We start from the raw sequence: 18337 nt of genomic DNA, 5'->3' as shown, positions 1-18337 counted from the left end.
ATAAAAATCTGATTTTCAAACTCACTATAATACTGATGATTGTTTTTGGACATCTGTACAAAAAAGGTGATATTGCTAAGGTATCATCCCTTAGAATATTTATGATCTTTAAATTTGGATTTTATTGCAACTCCATCACTGTTAGAGGTTTGACTGGGTACTACACGTAACAACATCTTTCAACTGTACTGCACCAGGTTTCTGGAATGAATTGTTTACTGTACACCCCTGTTATATGTAAACCGGCATGATGTGTTTGCAACATGAATGCCGGTATATAAAAATTTTAAATAAATAAATAAATAAATTGCTGTATGAGATATGTGTTACGCGTCCCGGCCGTGCTAGGCCCACGCCCGGGCCTTCTCACCCCAGGAATCCAGCTGCCAGCTCCGGTTCACCTTTGCTCGCAGCGGTGGGCAGTCGCCTCCGTCCCCGAGCGCCTGCAGCCACCTCTGCCGATTCTGACTCCTGCGCGGTTCTTGCTTGCGCCCAGCGGGTCTCCCCATGTGGGCTGCAGAGTGACGCCGCCGCCTTGCTTCCTCTGGGCCCTGGCTTAGGCGCGCACGCCATGTACTCTTAAAGGGGCCATGGCGGAAAAGTAGCCCGCGGCCCCGGATGATGACATCACTGGCCCTCTCTATAAAACGCAGGGCCCAGCCACTCGTTCCCTGCCTTGGCAACAGGTTTCCACGATTGCTCAAGTGCTCGTTGCTGGTTCCTGTTCCTGTCCCTGTCATCGTTCCTGACTCTGGTTCCTGTCGTTTCTGGTTCCTGTTCCTGCTTGTTCCTTCGTTTGCTTCACGTACCCTTGGACTGATTCTCTGGTATTGACCCCTGCTTCACCTGGACTATGCTTGGACTGATTCTCTGTTATTGACCCCTGCTTCATCTGGACCAGGGGTGGGCAAGTCCGGTCCTCGAGGGCTGCAAACCAGTCGGGTTTTCAGGATACCCCTAATGAATATGCATGAAATAGATTTGCATACAACTGAGGCAGTGTGTATGCAGGTCTCTCTCATGCATATTCATTAAGGATATCCTGAAAACCCAACTGGTTTACAGCCCTCGAGGACCGGAATTGCCCACCCCTGATCTGGACTATGCTTGGACTGATTTTCTGGTATTGACCCCTGCTTCATCTGGACTACGCTTGATCTGATGATCTGGCTCTGACCTCAGCTCTGCTTCCAGTACTGTGCCTTCCTGCCACCTGCCCTGACTCCAGCTTGTCTTGGGACTCTCCTTGTATCCTACGGACCTGGCCTCTCAGGCTTCGGCCTATCTTTATCTGGACGCCCCCTACTCTCCTTTGTTCCTGTTGGCGTCTGGGTCTTTGGAACCCTGCCTCATCCGGACCGTCCTTGGCCCTCCAATACCTCTGCTGGTTCCTGGCGTACCCCTGTCTACATCAACTGGGAGTTGTCACACGGAGGCCCGCCTAAGTCCAGCTGGCCCCGGCACCCAAGGGCTCAACCTAAGGGGAACGTGGGCTGGTATTGGCGAAGCTCCAGTCAGCCTCTGCCTGCTCTGCCACCCGACGGTGGAGACCTGTAGAGCTTGCCCTGCGGGTAGCGTCAACCCCATCTCGGGCCAAGGGTCCACCATCAGCGCAACAATATGAACAGAGTATCTACCTGCAGTTCTGTAAACAAGTGAAATCATGGCTCTTTAACCAGGCATTTGAAGTGAAATAGATCTAATTTGAGATACTGTGAATAGGATTAGAAATTGAGAGGAAGAAAAATCAATGAAGAGGCTGTTTTTGTTTATACATTTTATGATGGTTGATATGATTGTATTTGGCTAATAACGTAAGAAACGCCATGCTGGGTCTGACCAAGGTCCACTTCACCCAGTATATTGTGAGCAACAGTATTCAGTTCAGCTTGAAGATACCCAGCAGATTCCCTAAAGTTTTGTGTTCTGTGTTTGGAATCTGTCTTGAGGGCCAGTGTAAGGCAGAAATTTCTAGTACAAATGTAACTTTGTGATTAAGTGCCCTACTGAAAATTTTATGCTAGTTTATCATTTTTATATTGCTCCTGATGTACGCAGCATAGATACACATACGACAAAGCCCCTGCTTACATACGGGCCACTCTCCTGGGCGTGTGATCGAGTATTCAAATGAGGGCCCGTGCTAATAAGGAGGCGCTAGGGACACTAGCGCGTCCCTAGCGCCTCCTTATTGACAGATGCGGTGGCTGTCAGCGGGTTTGACAGGCGATGCTTAATTTTACCAGCGTCAGTTCTCGAGCCCGCTGACAGCCACAGGTTCGGAAAACGGACGCCGGCAAAATTGAACATCCATCTTCCAACCGGCTAGCTGCGGGCTGATTTTTTTTGGGGGGGGGGGGGGGGGGGGCCTCCGACTTAATATCGCTATGATATTAAGTCGGAGGGTGTACAGAAAAGCAGTTTTTTTCTGCTTTTCTATACACTTTCCCTGTACCGGCCGAAATTAACTCCTGCCTTTGGGCAGGCGATAATTTCTAGGAGTAAAATGTGTGGCTTAGCTGCACATTTTACTTTCTGTAGGGCGCGGGAATAACTAATAGGCTCATCAACATGCATTTGCATATTGCGGGCGCTATTAGTTTTTTGAGGGTTGGTCACGTGTTTTCCTCGCGCTATTACCCCTTACTGTATAAGGGGTAATAGCGCGATAGAGCTTACAATCTAGTCAAAATGCGCAGATGAGACATATAGGAGACATCAATAATTGATTTTATTAGAGAAAACATGGTTAGAATTATCCCAGGGTTTATAACAAACCCTTGTAATGTTAGTTTATGGAGAGTACTCAGTATACTATAAGAAACAAATCTCAATTCTCCAATGCTCAAGATATTCTCATTCTAGGCATCATCAAAGTGTGTGCACACAAATGCTTTTTCTGCTTTATATCTAATCATAGGTCAATGGTGTTATGCTGATTTCGTATTCATTTTTACTCATATGCATAAACCCACATCAGAATCTTTTTTTAAATTAATATTTGCAATTAAAAGCTCCTATTATGGATTTAATTTTCAAACTTATCTTTTGGTTTCTTGACATTCCTCCCAATTTCAAATAAGATGGATTTCAAAATATCAGCTGATTCCACCAATTTATAAGGCATATCTGTTATCTTGCCCTTCCATTGTGTGCCTGCCATGGGTCTGTGTTTCCAATCAATGGTTCTTTCTCAGGGTATGGTCAGTCAGTAAATGTTTCTTTTGGCATGTCTACAAAAATGTTTTCTATGGGTTTATGCATATGAGAAAAAAAATGAATAAGAAATCAGCATGACACCATTGACCTATGATTAGATATAAGGCAGAAAAAGCGTTTGTGTGCATACACTTTGATGATGCCTAGAATGAGGTCACCACTTATAACATGTTAAGAATATCTTGAGCATTGGAGAGTTAAGATGTGTTTCTTATAAAATTATCCCAGGACATTCTCATGAAAACTTTTTGAATTACGAAATTTCTAATGATTAGGTGCTATTGTGCTATGTAGTTGCAGGGAGGGAAGAAAACAACCAATAAGGGCTGAATAACACAGTCTGGGTAAAACAAATAAGCATGGGTGTAGCTTGCTTATTGCGGCGGTTACTTCCCCTACCACCCATAACTAATCAAGCTTGATATTTCACTTGGTTGCAGCTCCATCACTGCTCTCTACATTAATGGTGGGGGTGGAAGGGAAATAGAACCAAAGAGCTAAGAGAAACAGATAAGTATGAGAAAAAAAAATGTGAAGCTTGCTGGGCAGACTGGATGGGCCGTTTGGTCTTCTTCTGCCTTCATTTCTATGTTTCTATCTATGTTGCAGTGCCTTGCAGAGAATTATAATCATATACCAATACAGTTTTTAATAGTCCATCATTATGTGTACCATATTTTTCTTAAAAATATCTAAAATTCTATAAACAATAAGGGAGACACATGTACGACAAGTTGTGCTTCTATCAAGCTTTCCATGTTTAGATTCCAGCCATTGATTTATTTTTCTTTATTTAAAAATGTATATACTTCTTAGACAAGGTTCAAGATGGTTTACAGAACAACAAACATAATAAAAAGAACAATACAAAAAACAAAAAAAGAGCCAATTACTGAGTGCTCACAAGATCCTAAACTTGTTGGAAAAAGAATGCCTTCAGCAGCTTCTTAAAAGAAGAAAGAAAGAATGAAAAAAACACCAAATGGTGCGCTAACTCCTACTGGTGTTTTAGCAATCTTCTTGCTCCAGGGATCCTCCAGAAAAATAGTACCCTTCTTGTTTCCAGGGACTTCACAGGCTCAAGAATTCAGACCTGGCCAACAGGTTTAAAGAGTGACCTGGCAATAAGCAAATATGTTTAAAGGTGAGCATCATATAATACTAATCAGCAAATTTGAATTGAAAACAATGAGCCGTTGTCTTTGGTTCATTTAAAAATAGAACAATAAATCAAAACGAGCCATTAGTATCCTATTCAAACACATTGTAGGATTTTAATAAAAAGAAAAATCCAAACCAATTAAAAGAAAATCGACCATTTAATGTCCATACTGAGATCCTGAGGATAAATTGTATACAATTTAAATATCAGTTGTTGTTCCTGCTGAATTAAAACACAGTCAAAATCTCCTCCTTATAGGAGACTTTCATCCTTCTCCATAATGACCACTCTGAGGTCTTCAATACTTCATAGCTCAATAGCACCTCAGTATACAATAAGAATTTGTATTACTTTCATAGATATGCACATAACTTCCTGACTTTATAGTACAGCATAAAAAAAAGGATAGTGTGTGCATAACTTAAGCTATTAAAAGTCCATGCATGCTATGTTATGTTTGTACTATAAAGTCCAGGAGTTATGCATGTAACTCTGAAACAAATGCACGTCCCTAGTGTGATACCAAGCCATAGGAATTTCAGATTTTTAAGTTTTTCATGGGATCATCTTGAAAAGAAGGGTAACATGGTTATAACAACATTGGAAGAAAAGTCATGCAGTTTAAATTTGGATATACTCTAGGTAGGGATAAAAGGTTCAGCTGAGGACCTGTAAGAAACAGGATGGTAGTAGTCTAAGCAGGAGGTGATGAGAAAGTGGATAAGAGTTTAGGCAGCATGTTCAGAAAGGAAGAGATGAATTTTGGTGATAGAGAAAGCAACATGTTTTAGCAATGTTTTGAATGCATGCAGAGGAGAAGTGAAAGGAGTCATCTTTGACTCCAGAGTTGTGGGTTGAGGGGACTGGGAGGATAACTTTATATAGAAGAAAGGGGAAGAGTGGAAGGATATATAAAAAGTTCTGTCTGATTAAAAATCTGAAGGAGGAGCAAGATGGCACCACGCTAAGCAGATCTGCTGATTTGCTCTGGGTATGTTTTTTCTTACTTTCTCTCTAACCCCCCCCCCCCCTTGTTTTATTGAGAGATGGTCAAATGCAAAGGAAATATTAGTTTACCCCGAACTTCGGCTATCTCCCATTTCTGGCCCCTTTCACAACTTTGTGGTTGTGGTGGCTAGCAGAGAGGGCAGCAGCAGCAATGGAGCTGCGAATCTCCGTGAATGGCGTTGGGAGGAGCGTGGTTTGGATACGAGTATCCTCCCCCTAGGCCTTCAGAGATACCAGAGTTGTCTGCACCTACAGCTTTGCCCTTTGAGAGTGGCTTGGCCAAGTTGCTGAAATTAGGGAGTCCAGAGATTAGAAGTGGGCGAGCTGAGGGGCAGTTACCAGCTATATCATGTGAGTCCTCGTTTTCTCCGCTGAGGGCAGCAGTTTCTCATGGCATAGAGGAGATTCCTTTGGGGAATGTAGGCTATGTTGAGGCTGAAATGAATTGGAGGTTTGCTGAAGCTGGTTGTTTTTTCTTCTATTGTGAGGGGACCTACTGATGTTGGGGTGAGACCGCCCAAGGAAATATCCAGCGTGGAGTGGTGGCATCAGATGCACAGGATGGAGATAACACTGATGGGACGTTTGTCTCAGTTTTGCAATTTTTCTAATGTCTGTCCAGCAGGTACAGACCCAAGTAAAGGCAGTTGAAGACTGTTATTTCAAAATAGATTAATGTTCTCAGAGAGTGGAAGATTTTGAACACGTTAAATCTGTTTTGATTAAAGACCATACCAATTTAAGGAATCAGGTGGAGAAGTTGGAAAATGCGGCTCAGTAAAGGAATTTAAGGTTCCCCTGGAATAAATTGCTTTTTCAAGGAGAAATATTAAAAGATTTATTTTTGAAATATTCTCAAAATTCCATCTGAGAAATTGTCATCTGTAAGCAAAGTTTATTATATACCTGGCTCTGTTCATCAAGTACAAGAGGAAGAGGGGGATGAATATACTAACTTCTCCTGACAGTCTGCATTTGACTCAAATCTTAGAAACATCTTTGGAAGGGTCAGTGACTAAGGCTACTGTTGTGGTGGCTTTTGTATCTCATATGGACAGAGACTTAGTTCTTAAGTTTATTCAGTATAGATTTACGTGGTTTCATGGGCTGATTTTTTTTCACCAGCCACTGTGGCTGTTGATAAATAATTTCTGGAAATGCGCCCTTTGGTGCTGTCTGTTGTGGCTGGTGCTGTCTGTTGTGGCATCATTTGTTAAATTGCTTTTGAAATGTATAGTTAACTTATCCAGCTAACTTTGAAGGGATATTCAGTGATGTAGCCATCTGGCATGACCAGAGTTAGCCAGCTAACTCTAAATATCTGAGCTAGCCAGATAACTTAGCCAGCTAATTTAACTCCACCCAGGACACCCCTGCAATGCCCCTACATCAGGGGTGGGCAATTCCGGTCCTCGAGGGCTGCAAACCAGTCAGGTTTTCAGGATATCCTTAATGAATATGCATGAGAGAGACCTGCATACACACTGCCTCAGTTGTATGCAAATCTATTTCATGCATATTCATTAGGGGTATCCTGAAAACCCGACTGGTTTGCAGCCCTCGAGAACCGGACTTGCCCACCCCTGCCCTACATAATATTATGGCTTGATGTTAGACTGATAATAAGTTAACTGGCTGAACTTTAGCCAGGTATGTTGGGAAAATATTGACAAGTTATTTAGCCAGATAACTTGTGAAGATTGACCTTTTTTTTTTTTTTTTTTTTTTTTTTGTGGATCCAGGTCAATTAGTTTTCTCTGCAAGGGAAACCTCCAGTTAGCCTTGAATAGATTGGAATCACGGCATTCTATAAGTACATTCTCCAATTCCTCTGGTCACAAGATCTTATGGAAATTCAGAAGAGAGGGAAGAGCTATGAACCTCATAGTTCTCTTTTTGGCCAAGAGTGGTCCATCAGGGTTCCGTTCAGACTGGGAAATTTCCCAGCATTGGTCTCTCTCAGGATCAAGGGCTGTTATGCCACTCCAACACTGGGTATGTGGCTGAACGTTGAAAGGGTAACCCTTCAACTTCCGAATCTTATAGTCTTCTGGTTTCCAAGAAGCTTTCCACAAGGAAATCCTATGTTTTGAAGACATTTTAGCTGTGCGCTGTGAGAGAGAGGCCCTAGATTCTTTCTCCTGTTTAACATGATAAAAACTACTTGAATACCTTTCTATATCTCTCTAAATAGGGTTTGAAAATCGTATCAGTTACTGGCTAATTTTAAAAGAAACACTCATATCAACGTGCAAGCGGAGATTCGCTATGATTTTATATCATGCGCGGATCATTTAAAATCCCCCTGCCGCGCGTATGTTTGTGCATATTCTTAAGAGGTGGCTCAAGTAAATGTCCCGCATGTATTTCCGCTAGGGCTTTAGCAGCTTTTATGCACGTATAAGGGCGGATTTTAAAACATTCTCGCACATACCACGTATGATGGAGGAGGTGCAAAACCTGCAGTTCTGAACCTCAAAAAAAAAAAACAAAAAAAACCATAATTTTTTCTTCGGAGAGATTTCTTTCCTACGAGGTTGGCAGGTCCTGGTGGGGCCATTCCTTCTAGTTGTAGAGGCGGACAAGTAGTGATTGGACACCCTAAATTGCTCTTGATACCAAGCTGGAGGTGAAAGCTGGTGGTCTAGTTCCCTCATCTCCTGGAATTTGAGGAGAAGCCTTTGCAAAGCTTCAGATAAGACTGTTCTTTTTTTCTCTTGTCTGTCTGTCTTTTTTAAAACTTTAGAATAAACAAAACAGCAAGAAGTGCAAGGTGTTTAGAGACATGGATCGTGTTGCCCTATTTCTGTTTTCCCCAGTGCTGGTGGTGCAGGGAGGCAGCTCAGGGGATAATTATACTTTCTTTTGGCTCCTGGTGATTTTTTTTCCCGTTTGGGTGTCTGTCACGAGGTCTGATGCTCTGTTTGTGGCCGCAACTCCACAAGCCTGTCACGTGACGATTGATGTTCCTGGTGCCTCTCAGCAAGGGAGGTCACGTTGGGAGGGACTGCGGTGGCATCTTGTGTGCAGCGTTGGTCTGGTGGGCCAAAAGCTGCTTGGCATGAGGCTGACAATCCGTTCCCGCTGAGTGCGGGAATGGCGGCCATTTTGGAAACCTTCATAGCTAAGTCACAGCTTGCAGCAGGGGGGGGGGGGGGGGGGATCTCCCATCCGCGCTTTCTCCACCTGATTTAAGTCCCAAGGAGGCCTGGGGGGCCCATGGAGGGCAATCAGAAGAGGACTCAGACCCTCTGGAGGAGGATTCTGAGAGTTTTTCTCCTTTTTTGCCTGAATCTGTGGAATTAATGCATAAGACCTCTTTAGCCCGCCAGGCCACAGGGCGGCTCTCTTGCAAGTGCAGGGCAGCTGGACTCCCTCCCGGAAAGAGGCCCAAGTTTTCAGGAACCTCAGGAGCCACGAGGATTCAGTGGATCCATGGTCCTCCGGTGTCTGGTGCCACTGAAGAGGCTTCCTCAGAAGATTCGGATCGAGGATTGTCTTGGGGGATGGTGCTCCAGAAACTGATCCTGATCGGGGTCCGCAGGATCTGGCCAAATAGCCAGGAAAGGTCCTGATGATGGATGCTGACAATCCCAAGGTGCTTTGCCTCTTTTAGAAAGAGGAGCTGGATCCCCTGATATCGCATGTCCTGGCGGAGTTGGTTATAGTGGCTCCTCATGTGGAATCGGACCAGGAGGATGTGGATCTGGTCATGGTGGACTTGGGCGGTCTGGCCAAGTCTTTTCCATTTCATAAGTCTGTGAAACAGTTGGTGGTTAGGGAGTGAAATACTCTGGAGACTGGCCTTAAGGAGAGCCGGGCTGTGGATAAGTTGTACCCAATGCCCAATGACACTCTGGAACTCCTGAAGGTTCCGAAGGTGGATGCTTCCATCTCCACAGTTACGAAGAAAATGACCATCTCAGTGGCAGGGTCTACAGCTCTGAAGGATGTGCAAGACAAGAAGCTGGAAGTGCATCTTAAGAAGATATTTGAGGTGTCAGCACTGGGCATCCAGGCGGCTGTCTGCAGTAGTTTTATGCTTCGAGCGTCACTGCGGTGGGTGCAGCAGTTATAGGAAAACAGAAGTATGTCACCCTCTGAGTCTCAATGGGCGGAGCATCTGGAGGCTGCAGTCGTTTGACATGGATGCCTCTTATGACCTCATTTGTACCTCTTCCAGAATGATGTCTGCAGTTTCAGCCAGGAGACTTCTTTGGTTGCGGAATTGGTCAGCTGATGTCTCCTCGAAAGCTCAGCTTGAAGCATTGTCATTCAAGGGGAAGTTCCTCTTTGGTGAGGACCTGGAGCAGCTGATAAAACTTTTGGGTGAAAAGGTTCACAAACTGCTGGAAGACAAGCCCAAGGGGTCTCTTCCAGTACGCTCTCTGTATCGTGGCCAGAGGCATTTCCGGCAGAACAGAGCTTCGGCTACTGGGCAGAGGCAGGCCTCGGGTAGTCCTTTCAGGCCCAAAGAGCAGGCAGGGAGGTCACCAGCCAGGGTTCTGGTGGGCTAAGCCTTCACAATGAAGCGAGGCTGGCCTTCTCCTCCGTCCCAGTCATAGGAGGTCGTCGCGAGTGGGCCAAGATCATGTTGACTGGTGGGTTCTAAGCGTAATAGAACAAGGTTACACTTTAGAATTTGCTTGGCTGCTCAGGAGTCTCTTTATGAGGTCTCCCTGTGTCTCGGCTAAAAAGGAGCTAGTCATAGAAACATAGAAATGATGGTAGAAAAAGATCAATCGATCCATCCAGTCTGCCCAGCAAGCTCCCACACTTACAAACTCTCGAACGCCTGTGTCTGTTAGGAGACATAGTTCCCATTCCTCTGCACGAGCGAGGGAGGGGAAGTTATTCCATTTATTTTGTGGTGCCCAAAAAGGACGGGTTTCTGCCCAATTCTGGACTTAAAGAAAGTGAATCTAGCTCTTAAAGTTCTGCAGATCCGGATGGAAACTTTGCGTTACATTATCGTGGCGGTACAAAGAGGAGACGTCCTTGGATCTGATAGAGGCGTATCTACACATTGGGATCCGTCCAGATCATAAGAGGTTTCTCTGGTTCATGGTCCTAGGAGAGCATTTTCAATTTTGCACACTCCAGTTCGGTTTAGCGATAGCTCTGTGGACCTTCACCAATGTGATGATAATGGTGGCGGTGACCTCAGGAAAGAGAGCATTCTGGTACACCCGTATCTGGACGATTGGCTGATTCGGGCAAAGTTGCCTGTACAGGCAATAGACCGGTGAACCTGACTTCAATGCCAGGTAAACAGTGGAAACTATTCTCAAGATCAAAATCGTAGAGCATATAGAAGACATGGTTTAATGGAACACAGTTAACATGGATTTACCCAAGGGAAGTCTTGCCTAGCAAATCTGCTTCATTTTTTTGAAGAGGTTAATAAACATGTGGATAAAGGTGAACCGGTTGATGTAGTGTATTTGGATTTTCAGAAGGAGTTTGACAAAGTCCCTCATGAGAGGCTTCTAAGAAAAATAAAAAGTCATGGGTTAGGAGGCGATGTCCTTTCGTGGATTACAAACTGGTTAAAAGACAGGAAACAGAGAGTAGGATTAAATGATCAATTTTCTCAGTGGAAAAGGGTAAACAGTGGAGTGCCTCAGGGATATCTACTTGGACCGGTGCTTTTCATTAGAGTGGCAAATATTGGGAGCAGAACAGACAGCGGTATATAGAAGCAGTTTACAGGTAATATCTTGTGGAGGTACATCAATCACAGTTAACAAATATTTTTTGAATACATTTAAAATAGTAGTTTAAATAAAAAACATTTATTATGCAATACAAATTATACGAGATTTTTAATATGATTTGTTTTATTGATACAGATGATTAAGACGCAGAAATTGGTTAAGCACAATACATAGTTGGAGATTCAATGAAGATCATCTGTACCTTTTGTAAACCCGCAAAGAATTTATGATTGTCGTGTGAAAAAGATTATTTGCGATTTAATGGTTAAAGATTCCCCTGAAGAAGCCGGAAGGCGAAACTAGGGCCCGGTTGGGATCAGTTAAAATTAAAATTATAAATAGAATTGTTGGTACCATGTAATTTGTGCTGAGAGTGTAATTAAATTAATTGGTAAATTTGTACAAATGTGAAAAAACAAACGAAGGTGTGGATAATATATCAATTCTGCTTGAAGGGTTTAAAAAGCAATTTTTGTACAGAGTGTGAGTATGTATGGAGAAGAGTGGTATGGATGAGTATGAATGATGTAATGATGTATTGATGTAATATGTGGATTTTATAAGAGTTTCAAAATTTGTGACTTGTATGTAATTTTTCACAAAGATTGAATAAAAGAGGTATTTGAAAAATAACAAAAATAATAACAATTGTGCTTTTACTCCACTCTAAAGGGAGTGTTTGGTGATATAAATGATCTGGAAAATAATATGATGAGTGAGATTATCAAATTTGCAGATGATACAAAATTATTCAGAGCAGTTAAATCACAAGCGGATTGTGATACATTACAGGAGGACCTTGCAAGACTAGAAGATTGGGCATCCAAATGGCAGATGAAATTTAATGTAGACAAGTGCAAGGTATTGCATATAGGGAAAAATAACCCTTGCTGTAGTTACACGATATTAGGTTCCATATTAGGCGCTACCACCCAGGAAAAAGATCTAGGTATCATAGTGGATAATACTTTAAAATCGTCGGCTCAGTGTGCTGCAGCAGTCAAAAAATTCTGTGTACAATTCCGGTCGCAGCATCTCAAAAAAGATATAGTTGCGATGGAGAAGGTACAGAGAAGGGCATAAATTATAAAGGGAATAGAACAACTCCCCTATGAGGAAAGACTGAAGAGGTTAGGGCTGTTCAGCTTGGAGAAGAGATGGCTGAGGCGGGATATGATAGAGGTCTTTAAGATCATGAGAGGTCTTGAACAAGTAGATGTGAATCGGTTATTTACACTTTCAAACAATAGAAGGACTAGGGGTCATTCCATGAAGTTAGCAAGTAGCACATTTAAGACTAATCGGAGAAAATTCTTTTTCACTCAATGCACAATTAAGCTCTGGAATTTGTTGCCAGAGGATGTGGTTAGTGCAGTTAGTATAGCTAGGCTCAAAAAAGGTTTGGATAAGTTCTTGGAGGAGAAGTCCATTAACGGCTATTAATCAAGTTTACTTAGGGAATAGCCACTGCTATTAATTGCATCAGTAGCATGGGATCTTCTTAGTGTTTGGGTAATTGCCAGGTTCTTGTGGCCTGGTTTGGCCTCTGTTGGAAACAGGATGCTGGGCTTGATGGACCCTTGGTCTGACCCAGCATGGCAATTTCTTATGTTGTTATGTTCTTATGTGGCCATTTGTGCACAAGTAACACTTTTAAAATCCACCTCGTTGTGTCCACCCTGTGCATTTGGCATTTAGCACCATGATATAGAAGGTAAATTTAATCTTTGAACAACCTTTAATTGTCAATTTTTATGTGGAGCATGCTTCAGTTGAAGCCTCCCAGCAACCCTCCTGCTGTGTCATGGGATCTCAGCGTGATATTCACCCAGCTGATGAAAGCACCTTTTGAACCTTTGGACCTTTTATGTAATTTTTTTCACAGTAAATGATTCTACATACACATCCTAAGTTTGCCTATGTTAGTGTCTGAGTTCACAAAGGTGAACAGACATAGTCTTCTTTCTGAAGCCCTCTTTGTCCACACAGCTTTTTGTTTCATTTGACACCAGTAAGCCTGGGATTGCTGTAGCCAGCGCTCTAGCTCTGTGTGGCTAGCAGATTATGGCTCTTTCTGATATGTCCAGGCAGGCATGGAGCTGGTGGGGCATGTTAGGGCTCACAATGTGAGAACTATGGCACCATCTATAGCCTCCTGAAATCTGCCTCCATGCAGAAGAGCTACAACATGAGTTCTTTCCATATATTCACATCTCTCTACTGTTTTGACAAGGGCTCCTGATGCAACAGTGGTTATGGCCAGTCTGTCCTACGGTGTCTCTTAGAGGTATAGAATCCAACGCCATCCCTCGTAGGGCCCATTATTTTGATTCCAGACTGCAAGTAAAAAAAAATAACCCTGAAAGTGTTACCGGTCGTATGGCTTATCGCCACCAAAAATAGTCTTGCCTGTTGGCACTATTTTGAGATTTGGTTTTTCCCTTTTTTTCAATTTGTGCAGCCTACAGTTTGGAATTCCCCATGTGTGAGGACTGCCATTGTGCTTTTCCTCGGAGAAGGTAGAGTTACTTACCTTAACAAGGATTCTCTGAGGACATCACAATGATAGCCCTCACAAAACCCTCCCTCTTCCACATGAACTTGGTTTTTCCAAGTCTTAGCTTTATCGTGAACTGAGGGACCTTGCATGGGATGCGGGAGAGTAGCCAGGGCTGCACATGCCTTGTGGAGCATACTGAAAGCTTCTAGAAGCTTTGATGTCAATGTTCCATGCCAGGCTCTAGCTGATGATGTCACCCATGTGTGAGGACTGATATCCTGCTGTCCTCAGAGAACCTTTGTTAAAGTAATTCTATTTTCTTTAATCTTGCTTCCAAAGGACTTCCTTACAGACCTGGTAATGTCAGAGGTAGATCGCTGTGGAGAGCATGATGTCTTGATCTTCAGGGAGAATACGTTGGCTACCAAAGCCATTGAAGAATACCTAAAGCTGGTTGGGCAAAAGTATCTTCATGATGCATTAGGTAAGAATACTATACAGTGGATGACCCACATTATATCTCCACTTTTCATTCTGACAATGTAAAATGTCTACATCAGCAATTTCTTATTTTTCAGCTGGTTTGTACTACTTTGGTTTACATTAGGGATATCAAAATTGTCTGTTTCATAAGGGCCATTTATATCAAAACCCTTCACTTGATGGGCCATACTGTTAGAAAAAAAAGTAGGCTAATAATAATAGATAATATTAATAAACACATTTTCCTTATAAACTGAATAAGTAGTGTTTTATTTATTGACTAAGGACCACATGTAGCAAGTATTTTTCCCCAGAGAGTCAAAATGGGAAAAGCACTTTAGTATATCAACCCATCATTGGTAAGTGACTTTAACTGTGTTTCAGCCATTGCAGGTAGTGGTCATGTATCTGTACCCTTTCAGAATTCAGAACAGATAATTATATTGTATACATTGGAAATCAAAGTGCTCAAAAAGAGAGGGAGGAGAACATAAGAACTGACATACTGGATTAAACAAAGGGTTCATCAAATCCAGTTTCCAACAATTGCCAATCCAGGTCACAGCTAAAGACACTTATAAATTGTTAGTACAAGGAGACCTTCATACATGGAATCAAGTGCTGCTTCTTCTCTGCAATTCCCCATTATAATCATCATTCTCAGTATTTTTAATATTTTTGATGCACAAAATCAGTACTTATCCATGCTCAATGACACTCTTCTTTCTCCCGACATGGCCTTATGTTTTGAAAGCATCAGCACATCTGTTTAAGGGTTATTTGAATCAATTGAGTTGCCAGCCTGATCCTGATTCCTGTACAGTAGAATAAAGCACAGCCGTTTTATAAACTCTTCCTGTAAAACTCAAGAACAAATCAAATTCAAACAAAGTGCTAAGAGGTGATTCAAGAAAAAAACTCTGTAGTCTTAACCAATGAACAATAATAATTTAACATATAGTGTACTACACTATCTCTTCATTCAAATCATTGATTTTATTAATTGTGCAACTGTCTAATACAGGGGTCGGGAACCCATGGCTCGCGAGCCAGATATGGCTCTTTTGAGGGCTGCATCTGGCTCGCAGACCAGTTTCCCCACACTTTCCCGCTGACCCAGCTGCTGCCCGGTCCTCCTCCACCCGGGCTTAAAATGCTGTCAGCCCGGGCGGAACGCGGCAGGACAGCTGGAGTAGGCGGCACCGGCGTGCTCTCTTCTTCCCTCCCCCCCCCCCCCCCCCCCGCGGCCCGGAAGAGGAAGTGGAGAGTATCGGGTGCGTGCGCAGCAAGAAGAGGCCACGCTAGTGCGCTCGGCATCGGCCCGAAGAAAAGAAGACTGCAGCGCGGCTCGGAGGAAAATGAAGAGGTTCAACCGCGGCCAATGGGACTCCGCCTCCGCGAGGGCTGAAAATGAAGAGGTTAGCGTTGGGAGGAGGCTGCTGCTGCCGCGAGTTCCCGGGGTGGGGGAGAGAGAGAGTGAATGAGCGAGCACCCCGGGAACTCGCGGCAGCAGCAGCCTTCTCCCAACGCTAACCTCTTCATTTTCAGCCCTCACGGAGGCGGAGTCCCATCGGCCGCGGTTGAACCTCTTCATTTTCCTCCGAGCCGCGCTGCAGTCTTCTTTTCTTCGGGCCGATGCCGAGCGCACTAGCGTGGCCTCTTGCCGCGCATGCACCCGATACTCTCCACTTCCTCTTCCGGGCCGCGGGGAGGGGGGGCCCTGTGTGTGTGTGTGAGAGAGAGATTGCATGTATGTAAATGATTGAGAGCCTGTACATGTGAAAGAGAGTATGTCTGTGATTGAGAGCCTGCCTGTGAGAGAGAGCGAGCATGAATGTAAGTTTACCATTGGGAACCTGTATGTGTAAGTTTGTGATTGAAAACCTGTTTGTGTGAAAGGGTATGTGTGTATGATTGAGATCCTTTGTGTGTGAGAGAAATCATGTGTATGTATGATTAAGAGCCTGTGTGTATAAGTAAGAGAGAGATCATGTGTGTCTGTGTGTGAGATTGAGAGCTGATTTAGGTGAGGGAGCATGTATGTGATTGAGAGCCTGTGTGTAAATGAGAGAAAGAGAGGACATGTTTGTAAGCATGTGAATGAGAGTCTGTGTGTGAGAGAAAAAGACAGCATCTATTTATGTGATTGAAAGCCTGTGTGTGTGTGTGTAAGCGTGAAAAGATAGACAGCATGTGTGTAAATGTGTAATTAAGAGCCTATATAAGTGAGAGAGAAAAAACATGTGTATATGTGAGTACTGAGAGCATGTGTGTATAGGTGTGTCATTGAGAGCCAGTGTGAGAGAGAGCGCTGGTATGTGACTGACTCTTCCCGGTGACCACTTGCCTGGCTTAAAGGGGTAATATTGGCGGTCCAGTCACTCCCCCTTTTCGCGCCTGCCCTAGGTCTTTTAGCAGAGAGGCTCCCATTCCTCTGCTCGTTTCTTTGGGAAAAAAAAAAAAAAAGACCATCGGAGGCACAGCTTACCTGCGCTTTTCATTGCAGGCTCCAGCAAGGTAAGCAGCTGTGGAAGTGATTACTGGTGGTCCAGTCCCTCTCTTCACCCGTGTGTGTCTAAGCACTGTGTAAAAAGTTTCTTTTTTGTCAGCTGCAATCCAGGACCCCTGCCCACCAGAATTGCCGCGTTTTTGGCCGATTTCGTGTTTTGTGAGCCGTCCCCCGTCCCCCCCCCCCCCATGCCGCAGCCATCCTGGTGTATAGCATGTGAGGAATCGGCCACGCCGTTTTCTAGGACTGGGATTTGCTCGAGGTGCCTTCCGGGGCGGTGGGCAGCTCTTTTTCAGGGTCTGCAGCAACAGCCAAGCCTCGTGGGGCTCAAAAACGTCAGGCTCAGCAGGAGCTCAGACCTGGTCCTTTCTCCCTCAGTGCAGAGACGGCAGCCATCTTAAGCAAGCACATGTCTTAAGCACATGTCATGCAGCTCAGGCAAGGGCTGTGGGGGAGGGGGAGGGGGAGCTTCCTCCAACATTGTATCCAGTCCCTGCAACTCCTGATGAGAATGCGGATCAGGATTAGGGGTTTTTTTTAACAGGAGGTCTCTGCTTTTCCAGATCAGGATGTTGATTCTGATTCCTTTTCTTTAGATTTTGTCCTCCTTATGCATAAAGCCTTTTTGGCTTCCAGGTCTCTGCAAAGTGGTGTCTTGCCAGTCAGACTTACACAGGGACTGCCCCCCAAGGTAGCCAAGCGTGCCGATGTTACTGCATCTCTAAGGGTCGCGAAGTTAAAAGGCGCGGTGGTTTCAGGAGGGTCTGTCACTCCAGACGTGTCGGGCAGTGCAGCTGCAGGTGCAGGAGCCTCTCCTCCCCCTCCCGCAGGGGGGCATGGATGAGGAGCAAGGGAAACGGGCTTCTTTGGAGGGGGATGACCCTCATGTGATACGTCTGTTCCAGAGGGAGGAGTTGGAACCCCTCATTCCTGCAGTCCTGGTGGAGCTCGGGATTCGATCTCCACAGTCTGTAGCAGTCTCGTGCAGCAGGCAGGTGGATTCAACAATTACTCAGCACCCAAGATCTCCCGTCTGCAGAGGCGGAACAGGCAGAAAGGCTGGAATGCGCAATTGCGTATGGGGCTGATGCTCTCTATGATCTCCTCAGGGTACAAGCCAGAGCTATGGTCTCAGTGGTGTCAGCCAGGCGATTGGGCTGCAGACTCCTCTTCTACATCGCAGTTGGGCACTCTACCCTTCAAGGGTAAGTTACTTTTTGGCGAAGACCTGGTCCAGCTTATCGAATCCTTGGGTGACAAGGTTCATAAGCTACCGGAGGACTGCCCCAAGCAGTCCACATCCTTTTTTTCCGTCGCGCTCTCATTTCCGGGGGCAGCACAAGTACAACAAGCCGCATGGAGCTTTTCTACAAAACACCTCCACTAGGTCTCTAGCATGGTTTCACTCCTTTCTAGGGAGACGGCCCTTCCGAGACGGTACCGATCAAGGCACCACCGCAAAGTCCTCACAATGAGATACGGCTGGCCCATTCCTCCGTTCCAGACTTAGGTGCTTGGCTTCCCCTGTTTCTTGAGAAATGATCCAAAATTACTTCGGATCAGTGGGTCCTCTAAGTCATTGAAAGAGGCTACGTGTTAGAGTTTGCTAGGAATCTCACGGACCTCTACTTGATCTCTCCCTGCGGAACTCTGAAGCGCTCAGCGGTGTGCCAGACTCTCGACAGGCTTCAAGCGCTCGTGCCATAGTCCCGGTCCCCCTCCAGGAACAGGGATCCAGC

General features: G+C 44.6%; 1 protein-coding gene across 6 annotated transcripts in view; it reads left to right on the top strand.

Moving 5' to 3' along the window:
- RASAL2 (RAS protein activator like 2) overlaps nucleotides 1-18337 on the top strand; it is a 448317-nt gene that overhangs the window by 345986 nt on the left and 83994 nt on the right. For all 6 annotated transcript variants that reach the window (XM_029618579.1, XM_029618578.1, XM_029618576.1 and 3 more), the window contains one exon: nucleotides 13946-14090. In XM_029618579.1, coding sequence (XP_029474439.1) covers nucleotides 13946-14090 — 145 coding nt within the window. The remainder of the gene's footprint in view (nucleotides 1-13945; nucleotides 14091-18337) is intronic.

The sequence above is a fragment of the Rhinatrema bivittatum genome, chromosome 10 (genome assembly GCF_901001135.1).
Source record: "Rhinatrema bivittatum chromosome 10, aRhiBiv1.1, whole genome shotgun sequence".
In the NCBI taxonomy this organism is placed as follows: Eukaryota; Metazoa; Chordata; class Amphibia; order Gymnophiona; family Rhinatrematidae; genus Rhinatrema; species Rhinatrema bivittatum.
This window is presented reverse-complemented; position numbering and strand designations above follow the sequence as displayed.